At 68.1% G+C, this 18,943-nt stretch overlaps 5 protein-coding genes across 6 annotated transcripts; 1 reads left to right on the forward strand and 4 right to left on the reverse strand.

Annotated features, from left to right (window-relative positions):
* Positions 1 to 391: 391 nt before the first annotated feature.
* LOC125320745 (beta-1,4-glucuronyltransferase 1-like) lies at positions 392 to 2,532 on the reverse strand. Its single transcript, XM_048293146.1, has 2 exons — positions 1,121 to 2,532; positions 392 to 869 (listed from the first exon to the last, which is right to left on the reverse strand). Exons 1-2 carry the CDS (start codon positions 2,309 to 2,311, stop codon positions 678 to 680), a joined length of 1,383 nt encoding a protein of 460 aa, XP_048149103.1. The 5' UTR covers positions 2,312 to 2,532; the 3' UTR covers positions 392 to 677.
* Positions 2,533 to 3,410: 878 nt separating this feature from the next.
* On the reverse strand, positions 3,411 to 10,068 carry LOC125320748 (fibroin heavy chain-like). The gene is made up of 8 exons (XM_048293149.1): positions 9,894 to 10,068; positions 8,823 to 8,974; positions 8,629 to 8,731; positions 8,261 to 8,507; positions 7,993 to 8,102; positions 7,536 to 7,668; positions 5,403 to 7,447; positions 3,411 to 5,019 (listed from the first exon to the last, which is right to left on the reverse strand). Exons 1-8 carry the CDS (start codon positions 10,066 to 10,068, stop codon positions 4,991 to 4,993), a joined length of 2,994 nt encoding a protein of 997 aa, XP_048149106.1. The 3' UTR covers positions 3,411 to 4,990.
* Positions 10,069 to 12,182: 2,114 nt separating this feature from the next.
* Positions 12,183 to 13,712, reverse strand: MRPL11 (mitochondrial ribosomal protein L11). Its single transcript, XM_048293145.1, has 5 exons — positions 13,557 to 13,712; positions 13,374 to 13,469; positions 13,090 to 13,183; positions 12,612 to 12,771; positions 12,183 to 12,362 (listed from the first exon to the last, which is right to left on the reverse strand). Exons 1-5 carry the CDS (start codon positions 13,695 to 13,697, stop codon positions 12,251 to 12,253), a joined length of 603 nt encoding a protein of 200 aa, XP_048149102.1. The 5' UTR covers positions 13,698 to 13,712; the 3' UTR covers positions 12,183 to 12,250.
* A 425-nt stretch (positions 13,713 to 14,137) lies between these two features.
* On the reverse strand, positions 14,138 to 16,791 carry LOC125320747 (basic salivary proline-rich protein 1-like). Of its 2 annotated transcripts, none has more exons than XR_007201273.1 (7): positions 16,698 to 16,760; positions 16,026 to 16,099; positions 15,837 to 15,930; positions 15,363 to 15,543; positions 14,766 to 14,900; positions 14,437 to 14,517; positions 14,138 to 14,193 (listed from the first exon to the last, which is right to left on the reverse strand). XR_007201273.1 is itself a non-coding variant. In XM_048293148.1 (7 exons), the coding sequence occupies exons 1-5, from the start codon at positions 16,722 to 16,724 to the stop codon at positions 14,800 to 14,802; spliced, it is 450 nt and encodes a 149-aa protein (XP_048149105.1). In that variant the 5' UTR covers positions 16,725 to 16,791; the 3' UTR covers positions 14,138 to 14,193; positions 14,437 to 14,517; positions 14,766 to 14,799. The 2 variants fall into 2 exon arrangements, 1 of the variants encoding a protein (XP_048149105.1); XM_048293148.1 differs by having other exon boundaries at positions 16,026 to 16,072; positions 16,698 to 16,791.
* FKBP2 (FKBP prolyl isomerase 2) lies at positions 16,757 to 18,937 on the forward strand. The gene is given in 6 exon segments (XM_048293147.1): positions 16,757 to 16,854; positions 17,629 to 17,775; positions 18,080 to 18,100; positions 18,102 to 18,193; positions 18,459 to 18,505; positions 18,843 to 18,937. Coding segments are annotated over 6 exon segments (366 nt in total). The 5' UTR covers positions 16,757 to 16,842; the 3' UTR covers positions 18,890 to 18,937.
* The last annotated feature ends 6 nt before the right edge of the window (positions 18,938 to 18,943 follow it).

Raw genomic sequence — 18,943 nt, forward strand, 5'->3', positions numbered from 1 at the left:
ACTTCCCGGAAAATGGACCGGAAGTCGGCCATATTGCCCTGATACATGACGGGAATTGTAGTTTCGTTAAAGGTGCGTGGTTCCGCTCACGTGACCCCGATGTATCATGGGAAATGTAGGCTTAAATTAAACTGCCACAGCGGAAGTGGCTTGGCGGCCATGTTCCTCCCGATGCATTCTGGCACCTGTGGTTTTGAATAACGGCGGGTTCGGCCATGCTGGGCCCCGGTGCATGCTGGGAGCTGTAGTTTGCGACGATAAATAACTCGCGGGGGTGTCCCCGCCTCACGCACTGGGCGTTACTGGTCCGTACTGGGCGTTAGTGGTCTGAACTGAGAGCAGCTGCTCCCCCCGCCCCACCTTATGACATCACCCACACAGGAACATCATGGGCAGGACACCACCTTTACTGAGGGCACTGAGGGACAGTCAGCCCCATGTCCAGGGAGTCCTCAGGTGTCCATTGGAGGGTCCTCAGCTGTGTCAGGTGTCCATGGAGGGCCCCCGGTGTCCCCGGTGTGTCCCCAGCTGGTTCAGGTGTCCCCAGTGTCCACTGGAGGGTCCCCAGCTGTGTCAGTTGTCCCAGATGTCCACGGCAGGTCCTTCAAGTGTCCACAGGAGGATCTCCAGCTGTCCCCCAAGGGCCCGTGGGGGTGTCCCCAGCTGTGCCCAGGGGCTCAGCAGTGCCGGGGGGAGCCGGGGTAGCGCTGGGCCAGCTCGGCGCGGAAAGCGCGGAAGAGGCGGCGGTTGAGGACCAGCTCGGCCTCGCGGGCCCCGTGGAAGCCCCCGGGCTCCTTGAAGCCCCGGTGGGTGACGAAGGCCCCATCCAGCACCGCAAAGCGGAACCCGGCCACGTGCAGCTCGCAGGCCTGGGGGCGGGGGGGGTTAAAGGGTCACCCCGGGACCCCCAGACAGGCCCACAGACCCCCCCAGGGCACCCCCAGACCCCATAGATACCCAAAGACCCCCACAGACCCTCCCATAGCACCCCAGAGACCCCTCCCAAGACCCCACAGAACCTTCTACCAGCACCCCCGGCCCCCCACGGCCACCCCATGGCCCCCAAAGCCACCCCCCAACCCCCAAGGCCACCCCACCGTCCCCCCCATCCCACCCGTACCTGACTGATGCGGTTGAAGCCGTACTGGAGGAACCTCTCATCGAAGGGGGGGACACCGTGGGCGGGGGCCACGAAGAAAGGCTCCCAAGGGTCCCTCCAGGGCGCCTCGTAGGCCACGCGCAGCCGGGGCGGCGGCGGCAGCGCTCGCCAGCGGCCGAACTCGGTGGGGGCCTGGCAGCGCGGACACAGCGTCCCGTAGAACGGCCGCGCGTCCCCCGCGCCCCACAGCCGCAGCAGCTCCGCCTTCGTCCCCGGCAGCCGCCGCCCCGCACGCACCTCGAAGGCCGGCAGCACGAAGACCACCCGGGCCCAGGGGGGCTCCGTGGCGTCGGGGTCACTCAGGGCGTTGGGGTCACCCAGGGTGTTGGGGCTCTTTGGGACATTGGGGTCCTCCAGGGTGTTGGGGACCTCCAGGACGTTGGGGACCCCAGGGTCTTGGAAATTCTTGGGGTCTTCCAGAGCACTGGGGTTCTTTGGGATGTTGGGGACATCCAGGTCCCGGAGACCCTTGGGGACCTCCAGAGCATTGGGGTCCTTTGGGTCACTGGGGTCGTTGAGGACATTTGGGACCTCCAGGGCATTGGGGACCCCGGGGTCACTGAGACCCTTGGGGTCCTCCAAGGCTTTGGGGTCCTTCAGGCCATTGGGACCCCCAGGGATGCTGGGGATCCCCGACGTGTTGAGGACCCTGAGGCCACCAGGAGCCCCCAAAGCTCTGGGGTCCCCAAAATCTCCCTGAGCCCCCAAATCCCTCTGAGGCCCCAAATCATTGGGGTCCCCCTGTCCCCCCCAGGTTTTGGGGTGCAGCCCCCCATCCCGCAGCAGCTCCAGGAACCCCTCGTGCAGCCCCGGGCTGGGCACCACGTCGGCGTCCACCAGCAGCACCCAACGCCCCCCAAATCCGGGGGGGGCCCCCCCTCTCTGCCCCCCCCCGGCCGCCCCCTCCCAGGCCACGTTCCGGAGCAGATTCCCGGGGTACGGCACCCCCAAACTGTAACTGGGGGGGTCGGCGGCCGCCAGGCGCTCCAGGGCCCCCCGGCACCCCCCCCCGGGATTCTGGGGGAATTTTGCGGGATTTTGGGGCGCTCGGGGCGGGTTTGGGGGTCGCGGGGGGGGTCCCGCCGCCCCCAGCACCACGTGCAACCTCAGGCGGCCCCGTAACCCCCGGCAGGGCCCCCCCAAAATCGCCATCAGCTCCTCCAGCCCCCGCCGGGGCACCCCAAAAACGGCCACCGAGAGGGGCCCCCCCCAGGGCCCCCCCAGCGCCGCCGCCGCTCGCCCGGGGGTGCCGTGGGTGGCCAGGACCAGCTCGGGCCGGGGGGCGCTGGCCCAGCCCGGGGGGGGTCCCAGTACGTCCCAGTACACCCGGAACGTCCCCGAAGCGTCCAGGACCCCCCGGGGGGGGGCGGCGGGGGCGGAGGGCGGCGGGGGCGGGGCGCGGGGGGGGCAGCGCCCGCAGGTAGAGGGTCTGCAGCAGCGCCAGCCCCCCCAGCAGCCACGCGCAGCCCCCCAGCAGCCGCCCCCGGGCCATGGTGGGGGCGCTGGGGGGCGCTGGGGGGACTGGGGAAACCGGGAGAGTACTGGGAGCTACTGGGGGCCGCTGGAAGGGGTCAGAGGTGGGCACTGGGAGGGTGCTGGGGGGTACTGGGGGTTACTGGGGGGATGGTGGGGGTCACTGGGGCCGGCGCGGAGCCGGGACCAGTCCGGCATGCTGGAACCAGTCAGGGGTTACTGGGACCAGTCTGGGGGATGGGGAGGAGGGGCTGGATCCAGTTTCGGGGGGGTCGCTGGTCCCAGTTTGGGGTCTCTGGGACTAGTCCGGGACTCACCGCGCTGCGTCGGCGCCGGGAGGAGCTGCGCATGCGCGGGTTGGGGGGGCGTGGCACTGACGGGTGGGCGGGGTTATGCAAATCAGCGCTCGTGAGTGGTGGGCGTGGTTTCGGCGCTCGGGGGCGGGGCCTGGCGGCTCCGCAGAGCTCGGGAGAGACCCCGAACCCCCAGGACCCCAAAATCCCCCCCAAGTTCCGGCGTCCCCCCCAAATTCCCGGTTCATTCCGACTCCTCGGATCCTCCCCAATAATCCTGGAACTCCTCCGAGTTTCTGTGTCCTCCATATTCCTGAGTTCCCCCCATATTCCTGATTTCCCCCAAAATTCCTGGGTCCCCCCCCCCGATCCTCTTGGTCCCCCCAAATTCCTGAGTCCTCTCCAATTCCTGAGTCCCCATCTCCAAAATCCTGGGCCCCCCGAAATTTCCCAGGTCCCTGGGAAGAAGCTGCCACAGGCACGGGGACCGTGGGGGACACTTTTATTGTCAGGGCCACAGGGCCTCCAGGGGACACTGGGGACATTGGGGACACGGGGGCTGTGGGGCCACCCCCTGTCTGTCCCTCGGCTGAGGATGTGGGGGACGTTGGGGACAGCAGGGGCCAGTCCCCCATGGTGGGGACATTGGGGTACATGGTGGGGCTCGGTCCCTTGAGCTGGGACGATGACAATGTCCTCCATCCTTTGGGGACATCAGTGACATTGGGGACATCAGGGCGTGGGGGTCTCAGTCCTTTGACCCGGGGTGGTGACGATGTCCCACATCCTTCAGGGACATCGGTGACACTGGGGACGTTAGGTCACAAGTCTCAGTCCGTGGGGTTGGGGACATTGGGTGTCTCAGTCTCTTTGATCCAGGGTGACGATGAGCAAGTCCCTCGTCCCTTGGGGACATTGGGGACATCAAGCCATGAGTTGTCTCGGTCCCTCCAGCTGAGGCGGTCACGAGGTGCCCACGTCCCTCGGGGACATTGGGGACGTCAGGCTGGGTCATCTCAGTCCATTCAGGTGGCGTCCACTGGGGACACGTTGGGGACGTCTCGGTCCCAGGGGTCACAGCGGTGACGAGGTGCCCGTGTCCCTCAGGGACGTTGGGGACATCGAGTTGTGCCGGGTCTCGGTGCCTTGGGCTCGGTGACATCGCGCTGCGACGTTTCTCGGGGTGGGGGCGTTGGGGACATTGGGGACATCGGGGGCATTGGGGACACCAGGGACGTTGGGGACATCGGGGACACTGAGTCACGATGTGTCTCAGTCCCTCAAGTTGGGGAAGTTGGGGATGTCGGGGACATCAGGCCACGATGTCTCGCGGTCCCTTGGGGGATGTTGGGGACATTGGGGACATCGAGCCATGACCTGTCCCAGCCCAATGGCTTGGGGGAAGCGGTGTTGATGTCCCCCATGTTGGGGACAACGAGGACGTCAGGTCACTGGTTGGGGACACTGGGGACATCGAGCCACATTGTGCCTCAGCCCCATGGCTCGGGGGGACGTTGGGGACATCACTGGGGACACTGGGGACATCAAGCCACATCGTGCCTTGGTCCCCCACGTTGGGGACATTGAGGATGACACCCACAGGGGCGGGAGGGGACACAATTTTGGGGGCGACTCTGCCAAAAATGCAGACCCCGAGGTGGGGGGGTGAGGGGTGACAGGGACGAGGTGGGTGACAAGGGACAAGGACACTCGGGGGGGGCAAGGGGGGGCCACAGGCTCCTACAGGTGGGTCCAAGCCCCCACCCAGCGACCCAAAAAAATTTTGGCGACAAGGGACAATCCCCAAATTTGGGTCGTGGCGTGGGGGGGGGCAGGGACAGGGGGGAGGGAGGGGACACGAGGGACGGTCCCCAAGCGTCCGGGCTGGGGGAGGGGGGGGCCACCAGCCCCCCCCCAATTACCTTAGAGACTCGTTACGAGTTAAATTAGCACGAGCGGCCCCGGGGGGGCGGCGGGGGGCGGCCGGGCCGGGGGGCGCTGGCTCCGGGCCGGGGTGACAATGACAATATGCCATACTGGGGGCAAGTCGCGTCACAGACTTAGTTCAGAACGACGGGGCGCGCTGGCTTCCGGCTGCGGGAGAGGGGACAGGGGGAACACGTTAGGGACACTCGGATCGACCCTGAAAAACCACCCCAAAAATCCCAGAGTCCCCGTTGTCGCCCTATCCCAAATCCTCCGGGGGACCGCGGGGTCCGGGATTGTGTCACCTCCTCCCAAAGGGACAGAGGGGTCCGGGATTGTCCCCAGAAAAGGGACCCAGGGGTGTCTGGGACCACCCCCCACCCATCCGGGCCCCCCCTTCTTCATCCCCAACCCCCCTGGGGACCCCGGGCACCCCCTAAGAGGGGACCCAGCTGTTGGGGGCCCCTCCCTGCTCGTCCCCAGTCCCTGTCACCCCCTCCCGGTCCCTGTCGCCCCCCTGTCACCCCCCTGCCGCCCCCGAAGTCCCCCACCTTTGCGGAAGGCGTCCTGGAGGCGGCTCTGGGGGAGTTGATACAACTCAGAGAAGGGGTCGCGGGGCGACCGGGGCGGGGGGACCAGCCGGGGGCCGGGAGTCCCCCCCGAGGAGCGCCGGGGGCCCCCCCGGGTGGCGATGGCGGCGGCGGCCAAGCCCTGGAGCAGCCGGCGCAGGGCGGGCCCCGCGGGGGTCGCGGACGGCGGCGGCGGCGGCGACGTCTCGGGGGTCAGCAGAGAACCGGGGGTCCCCCTGGAGACCCCCCCGGGGCTCTCGGGGCTCGGCGGGAGCTTCTCGGCCGTGGCCTCGGGGGGCTCCGGGGGCCCGAAGGCAAAGGGGGGGGCCTGTCGGGGGGTGTAGGGCGGCGTCCAGGTCTCGGTGCCCCCCCCGGGGGTCTCGGGGACCCCCAGCCCCGGCGCCAGGCGGACGCCGAGGCCGAGGCCGAGTGGGGGGCCCAGGGGGGCCACGGTGGCTCCGAGGGCGGCGCCAGGGCCAAGGCTGAGGCCGGACCCCAGTCCGAGGCTGGGGTCAGCGAGAGCGGGGTCAGCGCCGATGTCTGGCCCCAGGCCGGGGCAGGTGCCCGCTCCGAGCGCGGCTCCCACGGCGAAGCCCAGTGCGGAACCCAAGCCAGAGCTGCTGGCTGCTCCGACCGCCAGGCCAACGCCAATGTCCGAGCCAGGGTCAGAGCTGAGGCCGAGTCCAGCAGTGGGGCCGATGTCTGGTGCAAGAGCGGTGCCAACAGCAGCCCCGACTCCCAGGCCAATGTCCATCTCAGGCCCGAGGGCAGCTCCGACTGTGAGTCCAACTCCGGAGCTGAGGCCGGAGCCCACGTTGGCTCCCACAGCGAGTCCCAGGCCGGAGCTGACACCAGCCCCGACGGTGAGTCCAATGTTGTGTCCGAGGCCAGAGCTGGCGTTGGCTCCCACGGTGGCGCCCACGGCCAGTCCCACGCCGGGCCTGGCACCAGACGGAAGAGTTGAGCCCACGTTGGCTCCGAGGGCGGCTCCAAGGCCGAGTCCAACTCCAGGTCCGCCTCCAACGTTGGCACCGAGGCCAAGGCCGACCCCGGCACTGACTCCGGCCCCAACAGTCACTCCAATGTCCGGGGGCAGCGTGGGGCCGACAGTGGCGCCGATGCCCAGCCCGACACTGGCCCTGATGGCGCTGCCGCCCAGGCTGGGCCCGATGTTGGCGCCGATGCTGAGGGCCACTCCCGCCCCGATGCCCGGGGCCACCTCAGCCCCGCCAGTGGCTCCGATGTCGTCCCCAGCTCCGAGGGCGGCTCCGAGATCAGCCCCGAGGGTGGGGCCCACATTGGCTCCGGCCGCCACGCCCAGCCCAACGTCCACTCTGATGCCGCTTCCCACGCCGAGGCCGATGCCGGTGTCTGAGCCGAGGCTGTGGCCAACAGTGTCTCCAAGAGCGTGGCCAACGTTCGGTGCCACGCCGGCCACAAGGCCAGGGTCAACAGTAGCCGCAGTGCTGCCTCCCAGGCCGTGTCCGATGCCAGTCCCAAGGCTGGGTCCAACGCCAGTCCCAAGGCCAGGGTCAACAGTGGCCGCGGTGTTACCTCCGAGGCCGTGTCCGATTCCAGTCCCAAGGCCGGGGTCAGTGGTGGCCGCAGTATTGGCACCAAGGCCGTGTCCAATGGCGGCCTCAAGGCCGGGTCCAACGCCAGTCCCAAGGCCGGGGTCAACGGTGGCCGTGGCGTTGCCTCCCAGGCCGTGTCCGATGCTGGCCCCAAGGCCGGGCCCAACGCCAGCTCCCAGGCCGGGCTCCACGCCGGCGCCTAGGGCGGCTCCCAGGCTGTGTCCGACGTCGGCTCCAAGGCCACACCCGACGCTGACCCCAAGGCCGAGGCCAACGTTGGCTCCGACGTCATCGCCCAGGCCGGGCCCCACGCCGAGGTCGATGCTGGGCCCGGTGCCGGCCCCGAGGTCCTGTCCAGCTCCGGGGAAGCTGAGGCCGGGCCCGAATGGCTCTGGGGGGCCTGGGGGGGCTTCGGCCGCCAGCTGCTGCCGCAGGCACCAGGCCTCAGCCTCACTGTGGGGGAACACAGGGGTCAGGGGGGTCTGCGGCCACCTGGGTGTCTCCAAGGGCGCTGACCGCTGACCGCTGGGTGTGCACTGACCTGATGACGAAGTTGTGGGCGAGCAGGGCCGGCCCCTCAGGGCGCAGCCGGGCGTAGACCCACGTCCAGCCCAGGCCGTCCTTGCGCTGCAGCCGTGTCACCACCTCCCCCCGCGCCTCCGGCCCTGCACCAGCTGTCGGGACACGGGGACATCAGAGGGGACAGCACGGCCTGGGGGGATGGGCAGGGGGGTGGGGGAGAGGGGAATTGGGGCTGTGGGGACAGCAGTGGGGTCCGTTGTGGGGTTGGAGACATGGGGACATTGAGTAGGATGAGGTGATTGAGGGGGATGGGGACGTTGAGGACGGGGCCATGCAGGATCCCAGGGCGATGGGGGACACCCCTGGGGACATGGGGGACATCTTCCCCATGGAGGATCAGGGGACAGGGACACCAGGAGGGGACCGAGGGCTCTGGGGAATCCAATGGACACCCCGGGGACCCTGGGAACACTGACCGAGGCGCAGGTGCTGGCGGGCAACGTGGCCGAGGTCCTCGGGGTGCAGCAGGCGGTACCAGGAGCGGCCCAGGAGCTCCCCACGGCCATAGCCCAGGTGGACCAGGACACTGCCGGACAGCATGTCTGGGTCACTCGTCCATCCAGACAGGGTCCCACTGGACATCTGGGGTCCCCCCAGACATCTGGACCTTCCCAAATGCCTGGATACCACTGGACACCTGGACCCCCCCCGGCCACCCCCCCACTGCGGCCCCACCACCCTCACCTGTCGGAGATGTCCAGCAGGGCGAGGTCGCGGGCGTGGCGGCTCTGGAAGGCCGGCAGCAGGAGGCAGTCAGGGCAGGGCCAGGGCGGGGGGTCAAGGGGGGCGCAGAAGGCCACGAAGAGCCCGGGGGTGGCACCGGGGGGCCCGGGGGGGTCCTGGAAGCGTCCCCGCAGCAGCACCAGCTTGCGGCCGGCGCTCGGCCGGCGTGAGGCGCGGGAGGTGGTGAAGCGGCAGCGGAAGAGGCGCTCTGGGAGGAGAGGGGGGTGTTGGTCACTCTGTCCAGCTGTCCATCCCTCTCCCATCCTCCCATCCCTCTCCCGCTCCCTCCCCCCTCTCCTCTCCCCCCCGCCCCCCAGACCCCCACCCACCTGCCTGGGGGGGCCCGGGCAGGCTCAGCTGGTGCCGCACCAGGGGGTGATCGGCCGGGTCCAGCAGGTCGTAGATGCTGTCCCCTTGTGCCACCAGGTCCACCTGGGGGAGGTGACAGAGCCCGGGGTGAGCCACCAGCACCCCCTCGAGACCCCCGGGACCCCCGGGACCCCTCCCCCGCCGCCCAGCTCACCATGGAGTGGCCGAGGTGCTGCGCCACGTTGTCGGTGACCCCGACCAGCTTCCCCTCGCGGGTTACGGCCAGCAGGAACCCGGGCAGCGATGCCACCAGGTCGGCGAGCTCCGGTCCCCCCAGCAGCTCCAGGGGCGCTCCCCGGGTCGGGCCTGGGCGTGGGGACACCGGTCAGAGCCCGCCAGGCACCTGTCACCTCCGTGTGCTGTCCCCAAAGCGTCACCCACGGAGCCACCGGGGGCATCCGGAGCCCGTCCCGTGTGGAGCCGGCCCTGATCGGTCCCCGGCCCTGTCCCTTGCCTGCAGCCCCAGCCCTATCCCCGTCCTGGTCCTTGTCCCCATCCCTGTCCTGATCCCGGGTCCCGATCCTGATCCCCGTCCCAGTCCCTCGTCCCAGTCCTCGGTCCCTGTCCAGGTTCCCCTCTGCCAGCCGCGGTCCCGGTCACTGATCCCGATCCCTGTCCCTGTCACCAATCCTGATCCCGGTCCCGGTCCCTGTCACCGATCCCGGTCCCCGTCTCGCTCCCCGGCCCGGTCCCCGCCGCTCTCCGCGGTGCTGAACGGGAACCCCCCGCCGCTCTCCGCGGTGCTGAACCAGCCCCTGTCCCTGCCCGCGGTGCTGAACCGGCCCCTGTCCCTGTCCCTGTCCCCGTCCCTGTCCCCGTCCGTGTCCCCGTCCCTGTCCCGCTCCCAGCCCGGTCCCCGCTCCCGGCAGCGGCTCCTGTCCCTGCCTGAGCCGGTGGCTGTTGCCAGCTCCGGTCCCTTCCTGGTCCCTTCCCGGTCCCGTGCCCACTCCCATGTGCCATTCCCCGGCTGATCCCTGCTCCCATCCCCGGTCCCAGTCCCATTCCGGTGCCATCCCTGGTCCCCGATCCCTTCTCGGTGCCATTCCCTGGCTGATCCCCCGTCCCGATCCCATCCCTGTCCCATTCCCCGGTCCCGCTCGATCCCCATCCCGTCCCAACCCATCCCATCCCATCCCATCCCATCCCATCCCATCCCATCCCATCCCATCCCATCCCATCCCGTCCCGTCCCGTCCCGTCCCGTCCCGTCCCGTCCCCGCTCGCACCTGGCCGCAGGCAGGCGCCCTTGCGGGTGTAGATGCAGGCGAGGGCCATGACGTGCAGGTAGGAGAGGCGCGGCCGGTCGCCGTCGGGCAGCGGGAGGAGGTCGCGCAGGGCGCGGATCTGGGCGTTGATCTGGTCCCGCCGCGCCTTGGAGGCGCCTTTGGTGGAGCGGAGCATCCTCCGCCCGCGCCGCCGCCCGGCCCCGGCCCTTTATGGGCCCCGCGGCCCCGCGTCACCGCCGCGTCACCGGCCCCGCGCCGCCCCCCGCGCCGGGGGGGACACGCGGGGGGGGGGGACACACGGTGGTCGCGTCACCGCTGACGCTGACGCAGGAGGAGGAGGGGAGGGACGGAGGGGAGAGGGGGAGGCGCGCGCGGCGGGTTCGCACCGAAATTGGAGATGGAGCGGGGAGAGGGGCGGGGCTGGGGGCGGGGGAGGGGGCGGGGACACGCCCGGGGGGCTGGGGAGGGGGGGGATGGGGGGAATAAAGGGGGGTGGGGGGGTGACCGGGGAGTCAACGGGGGGTCAAGGGAGGGATGGAGGAGCTCAGGGGATGGAGAGAGAGGGTCAAGGGAGGGATGGAGGGTGGGTTTGGGGGAGAGGGAGGATTGGAGGGGTCGGTGGGGGAGTCCATGGGGAGTCAATGGGGAGATGGAGGAGCCAACGGGAGGTCAAGGGAGGGATGGAGTGGTCAAGGGAGGGATGGAGTGGTCAAGGGGGAGATGGAGGAGCCAATGGAGGGCCAATGGAGAGACGGAGGGGCCGAGGGATGGAGGGAGAGAGGGAGAGGGTCAAGGGAGGGATGGGGAGTCAAGGGAGGGATGGGGAAGTCGATGTGGGGTCAATGGAGGGGTGGGGGGCGAGTTGGGGGAGAGAGGGTTGGAGGGGTCAGTGGGGGGTGGGGGAGCCAATGGGGAGTCAAGGGAGGGGGTCAAGGAGTGGACTGGTCAATGGGGATGGAAGGATGGGGGAAGGGCCAGTGGAGAGATGGAGGGGCTGGAGGGGACAATGGAGGGATGGAGGGGTCAGTGGGGGGCAGAGGGGACAATGGAGGGGTCAGTGGGGGGCTGGGGGGGACAATGGAGGGAGGGAGGGGACAATGGGGGCTGGAGGAGCAGTTGGGGGGCTGGGGGGGCTTCTGGGGGGCTCCAGGTGGGGAGGGTCGGCCAATGGGGGGAGGGAGAGGGTCCAGCGATGGCGAGGGGTGGTCCCTGGGGGTCGGCGTGGCCGGAGGGACCCCAGGCCGAGGCGGGGGGATGCCCCGAGTCCCCCCCTCCCCCCCCAGGCCTTTGGGAACCCCCTCTCCCCCTCCCTCCCCCCCTCGCGCGGGCGCCCCCGGATTTGGCTCCTCCCCCCTCCCCCCGGCCCCTCCCCCCCCGGCTCCGCCGCTGCCAAATTTGGGCGCCGAAGCCGCGGAGCCAAAAATAGCGCGGGGGGAGCCAAAAATAGCGCGGGGGGCGGGGCCGCCGCCGAACCGGGGCTGCGGGGGGAGCGGGGGGGGGGGCCCGGGACCCCCGGGGGCGTTTCTGAGTGGGGGAGGGGATTTGGGGAGGGGGATTTGAGGGGGAATCCTCCGGACGCCGCGGGGGGAGGGGAAGGACACCCCCCCCCCCCCTCCCCCCCAATTTAAGGGGCGCTCCGGGATCTCCGGGACCGCGCCCGAATTCCTCGGACCCCCCCCCCCCCCCACATTTCTGAGTCCCCCCCCCATTCCCGGGGGTCTCCCCAAATTCCTGGGGGTCCCCTCCCTCGTTTCCATGCCAACGGCAGGGCCGCAGCGTTTGGGGGGAGGATGAGGAGGGAGAGGGGTCCGGGGATGAAGGAGGAGGAGAGGAAGGTGAGGCAGGAATTGGGATGAAGATGAGGAAGATGAGGATGAGGGAAGGGGGTGAGGAAGGAGAGGATGGGGATGAAGGAGGATGAGGAGGGGAGGAAGACGAGGCAGGAACTGGGATGGAGGGGGAGGTGGATGAGGACGGGAAGGGGATGAAGATGAAGGCCCAAGGGGCCCCTCCTCCCACTCCCCCCTCCCCAAAAACGGCCCCCAAAAATGGGGGAACCCCCAAAAAAGGGACCTCAAAATGCACCCAGGAGACCCCAAAAAGTGGGGAAACCCCCCCAAAAAGGGGTCCAGGTGTGCAGGGGAGCCCCTCCCACCCCCCTCAAAAAAGAGACCCCCAACCCCCCCCAAAAAAGGGTCTCACCCTCTAAACTCCCCCAAAATAAGGGTCCCAGACATTTTTGGGCCCTCACCCAATTAAAAAAATACCCAAAAACTCCAACACAAGTCTGTGGGAAGGAGCTCTTTATTTGGGGGAATTCTGGGGGTCCCCCCCGAGGTTTGGGGGGGTCTCCGGGGTCATTTCTTCTTGGCCCCCACCTCGTTGTCCTCCTCTCCCTCCGGGGGGGCCGCGGCTGCCTCAAGCTCCCGGCGCCGGCGCTGGACCTCGGCCACGGCCTGGGGGGTCAGCCTGGGGGGAGTGGGGTGTCAGCGGGGCTTTTGGGGTGGTCTCAGGGGGTTTGGGGGATCCCAGGGGATTGTGAGGGCTCAGGCTGGGGGGCACTTGGGGATCCCAGGGGTTTTGGGGGCTCAGGAGCAGTTTTTGGGGCAGGTTTTGGGAGGGTCAGGGTCACTTTTTGGAGCAGATTTGTAGGGGTTATGAGGCCGGGTTTAGGGCAGTTTTGGGAGGCTCCAGGGCAGTTTTTGGGGGGTCTCCCACCTGGGCACCACGTGCAGGCCGAGGCTGCGGGCGGAGCCCACCAGGGACCCCACGAGGGCGGGCAGGGGCGTCCCTCGGGCGGTCACCCCGGGATCCTTCTGCTTGGCCACGGCCACCTCGAAGAGCTGCGCCAGGGACACCACCCCCACCGGGTCGTGGCCTGGGGGGGGTCTGGGGGTCAGGGACCCCCAAAATCCCCCCCAGAATCCTCCACTCCTTTAGAATCCCCTAAAATCCTCCCCCGAACCCTTTAAGGCCCCCCCAGCCCCTAAGGACCTCCCTCAGGACCCCCAATCCCCCGAGAACCCTAAAATCCCCCTCAAAAACCCCCCAAATCCCCTCCAGGACCCTTCAAGAGCACCCACCACCTCAGAACCCCCTCAGGACCCCGAATTCCACCCCAAGACCCCAAATCCCCCCTCAGGACCCCCAAAACTCTCCCCCAGGACCCCGAAATCCCCCCCAGGTCCCCCCTGACCGGGTCTGGCCGCCCCTTTTTCCACTCCGGCCACGGCCTTGAGGAAGTAGGAGGTGGGGGGGGTCCCGATGGTCAGCGAGTAGGTCCGGTCAGGCTGCGGGGACACGGGAGGGTCACTGAGGGAGTCAAGGGGGTCACGGGGATCTGGCGGGGGGGGTCAGAGGGGTCACTGGGGGGTGACAGGGGACGGGCGAGTCACTGAGTGGGTCACTGGGAGAGTCGGGGGGGTCCCCGGTGCCCTGAGGGGATCCCGGGTGGTCCCGGTGCCCCTCCCCGCCACTCACGTGCACGAGCAGCCGGACCCTCAGCGGGACCCCGGGTTTGATGTCCCGGGTGCGCTCGTTGAAGTCTTTGCAGAAGGCGGCGATGGAGACCCCGCGCTGAGGAAGCATCGGGGAGGGGTCGGGCCGGGCCTGGGGGGGCACCGGGACCCCCTAAAACTTCTCCCCCCGCGAAGCTCCCCGCACCTGCCCCAGCACCGGCCCCAGCGGCGGCCCCGGCGCCGCGCCGCCGGCCGGGATGAGGATCCGGACGGGCCTCGGGGCCGCCCCCGGGCCCGACCCGACCGCGGCCCGGACCGAGCGCGCCGAGCGCGCCGCGCGCGACATGGCGGCCGCTGCCGTGAGGCGCCGGGGGGGGCAGGCCGGGAGGACGGAGCACAACGGAGCCAATCAGAAGTGCGGGAATGGGGGGCGGGGCCGAACGGAGCCAATGGGAGGAGGGGTAAAGGTGAAGGGGCGTGGCCAAAGGGCGGCAGAGAAGATACTGAGGGCGAAGGGGCGGGGCCAAGGGGGCGGGAAGGAGAACGGGGCGTGGCCTGAGCGCGGAGTGGGCGGGGCTTGGGGAGCACCCGGGTGTCCCCTCCCCTCCCCCACCCGGGGGATTCCCCAAGGGATTCCCCGCCCCTCCCCCACCCCCAGCCTCACCTGGAGGGTCCCGGGAGAGCGCGGAGGGGGAGGGGCAGCGGGGGGGAGGGAAAGGGGGAGCGGGGAGGGGTCCCGGGGGTGGGTTAGGGCCCCTCCCCCCCCCTCGCCGCCCCCTCCCCCTCCCCGGGCCCTCCCCCGCTCCCGCAGCCGCCTCAGAACCTCCTCGTGTGACCCCGCCCTGCGGGTCAGGGATCAGAGGTCACGGGGGGCGGGGAGAGACCCCCCCCAGACCCCCTCCTCACCCCCCCAGGGAGCCCCAGAATGTCCCCAAGAGCCCTCCCAGTCCCCAGAGGACCCCTCAAACACCCCCACCCTCCCCCCCAAATCCATTGGGACCACCCCAAACCCCCTTCAACCACCCCGAACCCCCCCTTGGGGACCCCCAGCCCCCCCCGGACCCCCCCGTGCCCCCCGGCCCCACCGGCTCCGGGCCCTCTCGTAGACCGCGCGCAGCTCCCGGTCCCGCTCGTCCAGGAAGGCGGCGTGAGCTCCGGCCACGTACCTGGGGGGGCCCCGAAATTCAGGGGGGTCCCCTCCCTAAAACCCACCCCGAAATCCAAGGGAATTCCCCCAGAAATCCACCCCTCAATCCAGGGGGATCCCCTGAAATCCGGGAGCACCTAAATCTTTGGAATTCCCCCCCCAGTTTTTGTGTCCCACCCCCCAGACCCATTTTTAAGCCACCCTGACCCGTTTTTGAGCCCCCCAGCCCCGTTTCTGGCGTACCCAGCCCCGTTTTTGGGGCCCCACCTGTAGGCCAGGCCGTGGGCGAGCCCCCCCAGGGCTACGAGCAGCAGGAGCAGCCCCAGGATTTGGCGCGGGGGGGTCCTGTGGGGGGTCCTGGGGGGCTGGAACTGCTCCCAGTACCGGCGGTTCTCGTCCCAGCTCGGGGGGAAACGGCACCCATGGGACCCCCGGGGTCACCACAGGACCCCCAGGACCCCCCTGTGACCCCCTCCCCCAACCCTTAGGGACCCCAGGGCCCCCCCAGGACCCCCTTTTGACCCCGTCACCCAACCCTTAGGGACCCCCAGGACTCCCCCCACATCCATGGGACCCCCTCTGGATCCCCCCAAACCCTCAGGGACCCCCCCCCCCCCCCTAAACCTCCCAACACCCGTGGGACCCTCAGGAACCCCCCAAAATCCATGTGACCCCCAGACATCCCACAAGGGACCGCAGAGACCCCCCCCCCCCAACCCTCAGGACCCCCCCCAAGAGCCCCCAGCACCCACAGGACCCTCCCCACAGCCCCCCCAGCACCCCTGAGACCCCCTCAGGACCCCCCGCAGCCCCCCCAGCTTCCATGGGACCCCCAAATCCCCCCATGCCTCGCACCCCCGTTACCGTGGGGGGGGTCCCGGGGCGAGGGGCAGCCCTGGGGGGTGGGGGTGTCCCGGGCTGGCCCCGGGGGGGGTCCCGGGGGGGGGGTCCTGGCGCGGGGGGCGCTCAGGGCCGCGTAGGCCTCAGCCAGGAGCAGGAAGCGCCCGTGGCGGGAGGGGTCCGAGGGGTCCCCGTCGGGGTGGACCTGAGGGGGGACAATGGCCGGGGGGGTCCCCAAAACACGGGACACCCCCCCGACAACACTTGGTAGAGGCCAAGGGAGCCCCCAGTGCTCCCAGTCTCTCCCAGTTTGTCCCTCCCAGTTTGTCCCAGTTATTCCCGTCTCTCCCAGTGCCATTTTTGTCCCCAAACCTCCCATTTTTATCCCCAAAAGTGCCACTTTTCACCCCAAAACAGCCCAGGTTCTTCCCCCCAGTCGCTCCCAGTCGCTCCCAGTTGGTCCCAGTCGCTCCCAGTTGGTCCCAGTGCCCCCAGTACCTCCTTGCAGCGGGCCAGGAAGGCGGCGCGGATCTCTGCGGGGGAGGCTCCGGGCCGAACCCCCAGAATCGAGTGGGGGTCGGGGGGGCCCTTCCTGGGAGGATATTTTGGGGTATTTTGGGATATTCTGGGCAGTTTTTGGGGGTACCAGGGGGTTTTGGGATATTTTGGGGTATTTCGGGGTCTCACCTGGTGCTGAGGCCCCTCCAGGGCTGGGCCCAGGGCCCCTGTGGGAGCTGCTCCAATTAACGCCTCATGAGCAACTAATTAATGCTTAATTAACCCTTCATTAACCCTTCATTAATTCTGAAACCCGACAATTCGTGATTCTCGGCGTTAATTACCATTAACTAAGCAATTCCCACCCACTTAGCTCTCAATTATGGCTAATTAAGGTGTTAATTACTGTTAACCAAAGTTAATTACTCCTAAATTGTTAGTGCTTATTAATAAAGCCATTGCTTTCTATTAATCAAGCAGCGAATTATAGATTACTAATTACCAACGAACGAACTATTAATTAATGTCTATTAGTTCAGAATTATGGCTAATTAGGTGCTTAATGATCGTAAATAAGTAGATTAGCTAAATACGGACAACTTATTTAATGCCAGTTGATGTCCAGCAACCACGGCCCCATCCCACTCTCCTAATTAATACTAATTAACCCCTAAACCCGCCAATCTCTCCCCCAGCACAAATTAAACTGCAATCAACGCAAATGAACGCCGTCCCAACCCCTCCAGCCAGCCAGAGGCCGCGCCGGGGACTCCTCATGCAAAGAGACGCTGATGAGGGGGAGCGCAGCCCTAATTAGCGGTGATTTGGGGGTTAATTAACACCCCCCGGCCTGGGCGTTACCATGGCAACCGCGCGCCGCGCCGCCATCGCCGCCGCTTCCGCTTTTGGGGTGGCAGCACGTGACCAGCATGTGACCGGAAACACCACGGCACGTGACAGGAAGCAACGGGGCAGCAGCGATCACGTGACTCCAACGGGAACCGCGATGGCGGCGGAGGTGCGGGGGGGGGGGAGGGGCGGCTTTGGGGGAGTCCCGGGGCGGAATTTTGGGGTGGAGGGAGCTCAGAAAGGGCTGGAGGGGGATTTCGGGGTCCCTGGGGCGGTGTGGGTGGCTAGAGGGGAGTGGGGGGGGGTTGGGGGCGCTCGCTGCGGTTTTGGGGGGCCTGAGGCCGTTGCGGGTGGGGATTGGGCGGGGCCGCTCAGGGTCGGGGGTTCGGGGGGGGCTCTGGGGGGGCGGGGGCGGTGCCAGGGCCGTATTGGGTTGTCTGTGACGTCATTGCCGCGGCGCCGGTGACGTCGTGGGCGCGCCCGCGTACAGCGCCCCCCAGTGGCGGTGCAGGGCGGTGACGTTTGGCGCCATTCGGGGACAGTAAGTGACCGTTTGGCGCCCCCCAGCGGCTGCTGCTGGCGCTGTCAGGGACCCTCAGGGGACCCTCCGGGTGCCATCGGGGACCCTCGGGGACCCTCGGGGTGCCATCGGGGACCCTCAGGGACCCTCGGGTGCCATCGGGGACCCTCCGGGTGCCATCGGGGACCCTCGGGGACCCTCCGGGTGCCATCGGGGACCCTCCGGGTGCCATCGGGGACCCTCGGGGACCCTCCGGGTGCCATCGGGGACCCTCAGGGACCCTCGGGGTGCCATCGGGGACCCTCCGGGTGCCATCGGGGGACCCTCAGGGACCCTCGGGGTGCCATCGGGGGACCCTCCGGGTGCCATCGGGGACATTTGGGGACATTTGGGGACAGTAAGTGACCGTTTGGCGCCCCCCAGTGGCTGCTGCTGGCGCTGGCGCTGGCGCTGCCCCCCGAGCGCCCCCTGGCGGCCGAGCCCCGCAAGGTCCAGATCGGTGTCCGGCGGCGGCCGGAGCGGTGTGGGGACAGGTCCCGGCGCGGGGATGTGCTCACCCTGCACTACTCGGTACTGGGACGAACTGGGAGGGACTGGGAGGGACCGGGAGGGACTGGGGGGGGAAAAAACCTGGCGGGTTTGGGGTGAAAAATGGCGATTTTAGGGAAAAAATGGGAGGTTTGAGGACAAAAATGGGATTGGGAGGGCCTGGGAAGGACTGGGAGGGGACTGGGATAAACTGGGGCAGACTGGGAGGAACTGGGAGCATGCACTGGTCGATACCAGTCCACTGTACTGGTTTGTACTGGTTTATACCAGTCTGTACCGGTTTGTACTGGTCCATACTGGTTTCTACTGGTCCGTACTGGGGCAGGGCACACTGGAGGATGGGACCCCCCTTCGACAGCAGCCTGAGCCGGGACCAGCCCTTCGTGTTCTCCCTGGGCACCGGACAGGTCATCAAGGGCTGGGACCAGGGGCTACTGGGGTGAGTGACCACCAGTGACCACCCAGTGACCGCTGCACTGGGAGCACTGGGAGGGGTCACTGGAGGCTGCTGGGGCGAGTGACCACCCCGAACTGAGGGAACTGGGAGCACTGGGAGCCCCAAAAATGGGGGAGGGAGAAATTCCTTGGATTTTGGGGGGAACTCTCAACATTTGGGGGGGCCCAGAATTTGGGGAGAATTCCTGGGATTTTGGGGAAAATTCCCAGGATTTCGGGCCCCTCCTGACCCCCCCCGCTCCCCCCAGGATGTGCGAGGGGGAAAAGAGGAAACTCGTGATCCCTCCGGAGCTGGGTGAGACCCCAAAGGGACCCCAAAGAGGGGGAAGGGACCCCAAAATTTGGGGGTGGGAGCCCAAAAATTGAGGAGGAGAGGCCCCCAAAAATTGGGGGAGGGGGCAAAAACCCCTAAAAGGGACCCCAAAAATTGGAGGGCAGACCCCAAAAATGGGGGTGGGGATGCCTAAAATGGGGGAGGGGAGACCCTAAAATGGGGGGACCCAAAAATTGGAGGGAAGGGGGGAAAAAACCTGAAAAGAGACCCCAAAAATGGGGGGAGACCCCAAGAATTGGGGGGAGGGGGGAAACCCCCAAAAAGGGACACCAAAATGACCCTTCCCATCCCCCCCCAGGTTATGGGGACAGAGGGGCCCCCCCGAAAATCCCAGGTGAGCCCTGAAACCCCCCCAGGGGGTTTTGGGGTAAAAATTGGGAATTTGGGGTAAAAGTCGGG

Source organism: Corvus hawaiiensis (assembly GCF_020740725.1).
Source record: "Corvus hawaiiensis isolate bCorHaw1 chromosome 34 unlocalized genomic scaffold, bCorHaw1.pri.cur SUPER_34c, whole genome shotgun sequence".
Taxonomy (NCBI): domain Eukaryota; kingdom Metazoa; phylum Chordata; class Aves; order Passeriformes; family Corvidae; genus Corvus; species Corvus hawaiiensis.

Excerpts from the sequence above, each read along its gene's own strand:
- LOC125320748 (XM_048293149.1), bottom strand. The coding sequence starts at position 10,068 with ATGCTCCGCTCCACCAAAGGCGCCTCCAAGGCGCGGCGGGACCAGATC. Across the intron at positions 8,732-8,822 it reads AGCACCTCGGCCACTCCATG|GTGGACCTGGTGGCACAAGG; the intron begins GTGAGCTGGGCG and ends CACCTCCCCCAG. Across the intron at positions 8,103-8,260 it reads CTGCTGGACATCTCCGACAG|TGTCCTGGTCCACCTGGGCT; the intron begins GTGAGGGTGGTG and ends GCTGTCCGGCAG.
- LOC125320745 (XM_048293146.1), bottom strand. The coding sequence starts at position 2,311 with ATGGCGATTTTGGGGGGGCCCTGCCGGGGGTTACGGGGCCGCCTGAGG. Across the intron at positions 870-1,120 it reads GCTTCAACCGCATCAGTCAG|GCCTGCGAGCTGCACGTGGC; the intron begins GTACGGGTGGGA and ends CCCCGCCCCCAG.
- MRPL11 (XM_048293145.1), bottom strand. The coding sequence starts at position 13,697 with ATGTCGCGCGCGGCGCGCTCGGCGCGCTCGGTCCGGGCCGCGGTCGGG. Across the intron at positions 13,470-13,556 it reads TGGGGCCGGTGCTGGGGCAG|CGCGGGGTCTCCATCGCCGC; the intron begins GTGCGGGGAGCT and ends ATGCTTCCTCAG. Across the intron at positions 12,363-12,611 it reads GGCCTGCACGTGGTGCCCAG|GCTGACCCCCCAGGCCGTGG; the intron begins GTGGGAGACCCC and ends CACTCCCCCCAG.
- LOC125320747 (XM_048293148.1), bottom strand. The coding sequence starts at position 16,724 with ATGGCGGCGCGGCGCGCGGTTGCCATG. Across the intron at positions 16,073-16,697 it reads CGCGGCGCGCGGTTGCCATG|CTCCCACAGGGGCCCTGGGC; the intron begins GTAACGCCCAGG and ends TAATTGGAGCAG. Across the intron at positions 15,931-16,025 it reads TGGAGGGGCCTCAGCACCAG|GAAGGGCCCCCCCGACCCCC; the intron begins GTGAGACCCCGA and ends ATATCCTCCCAG.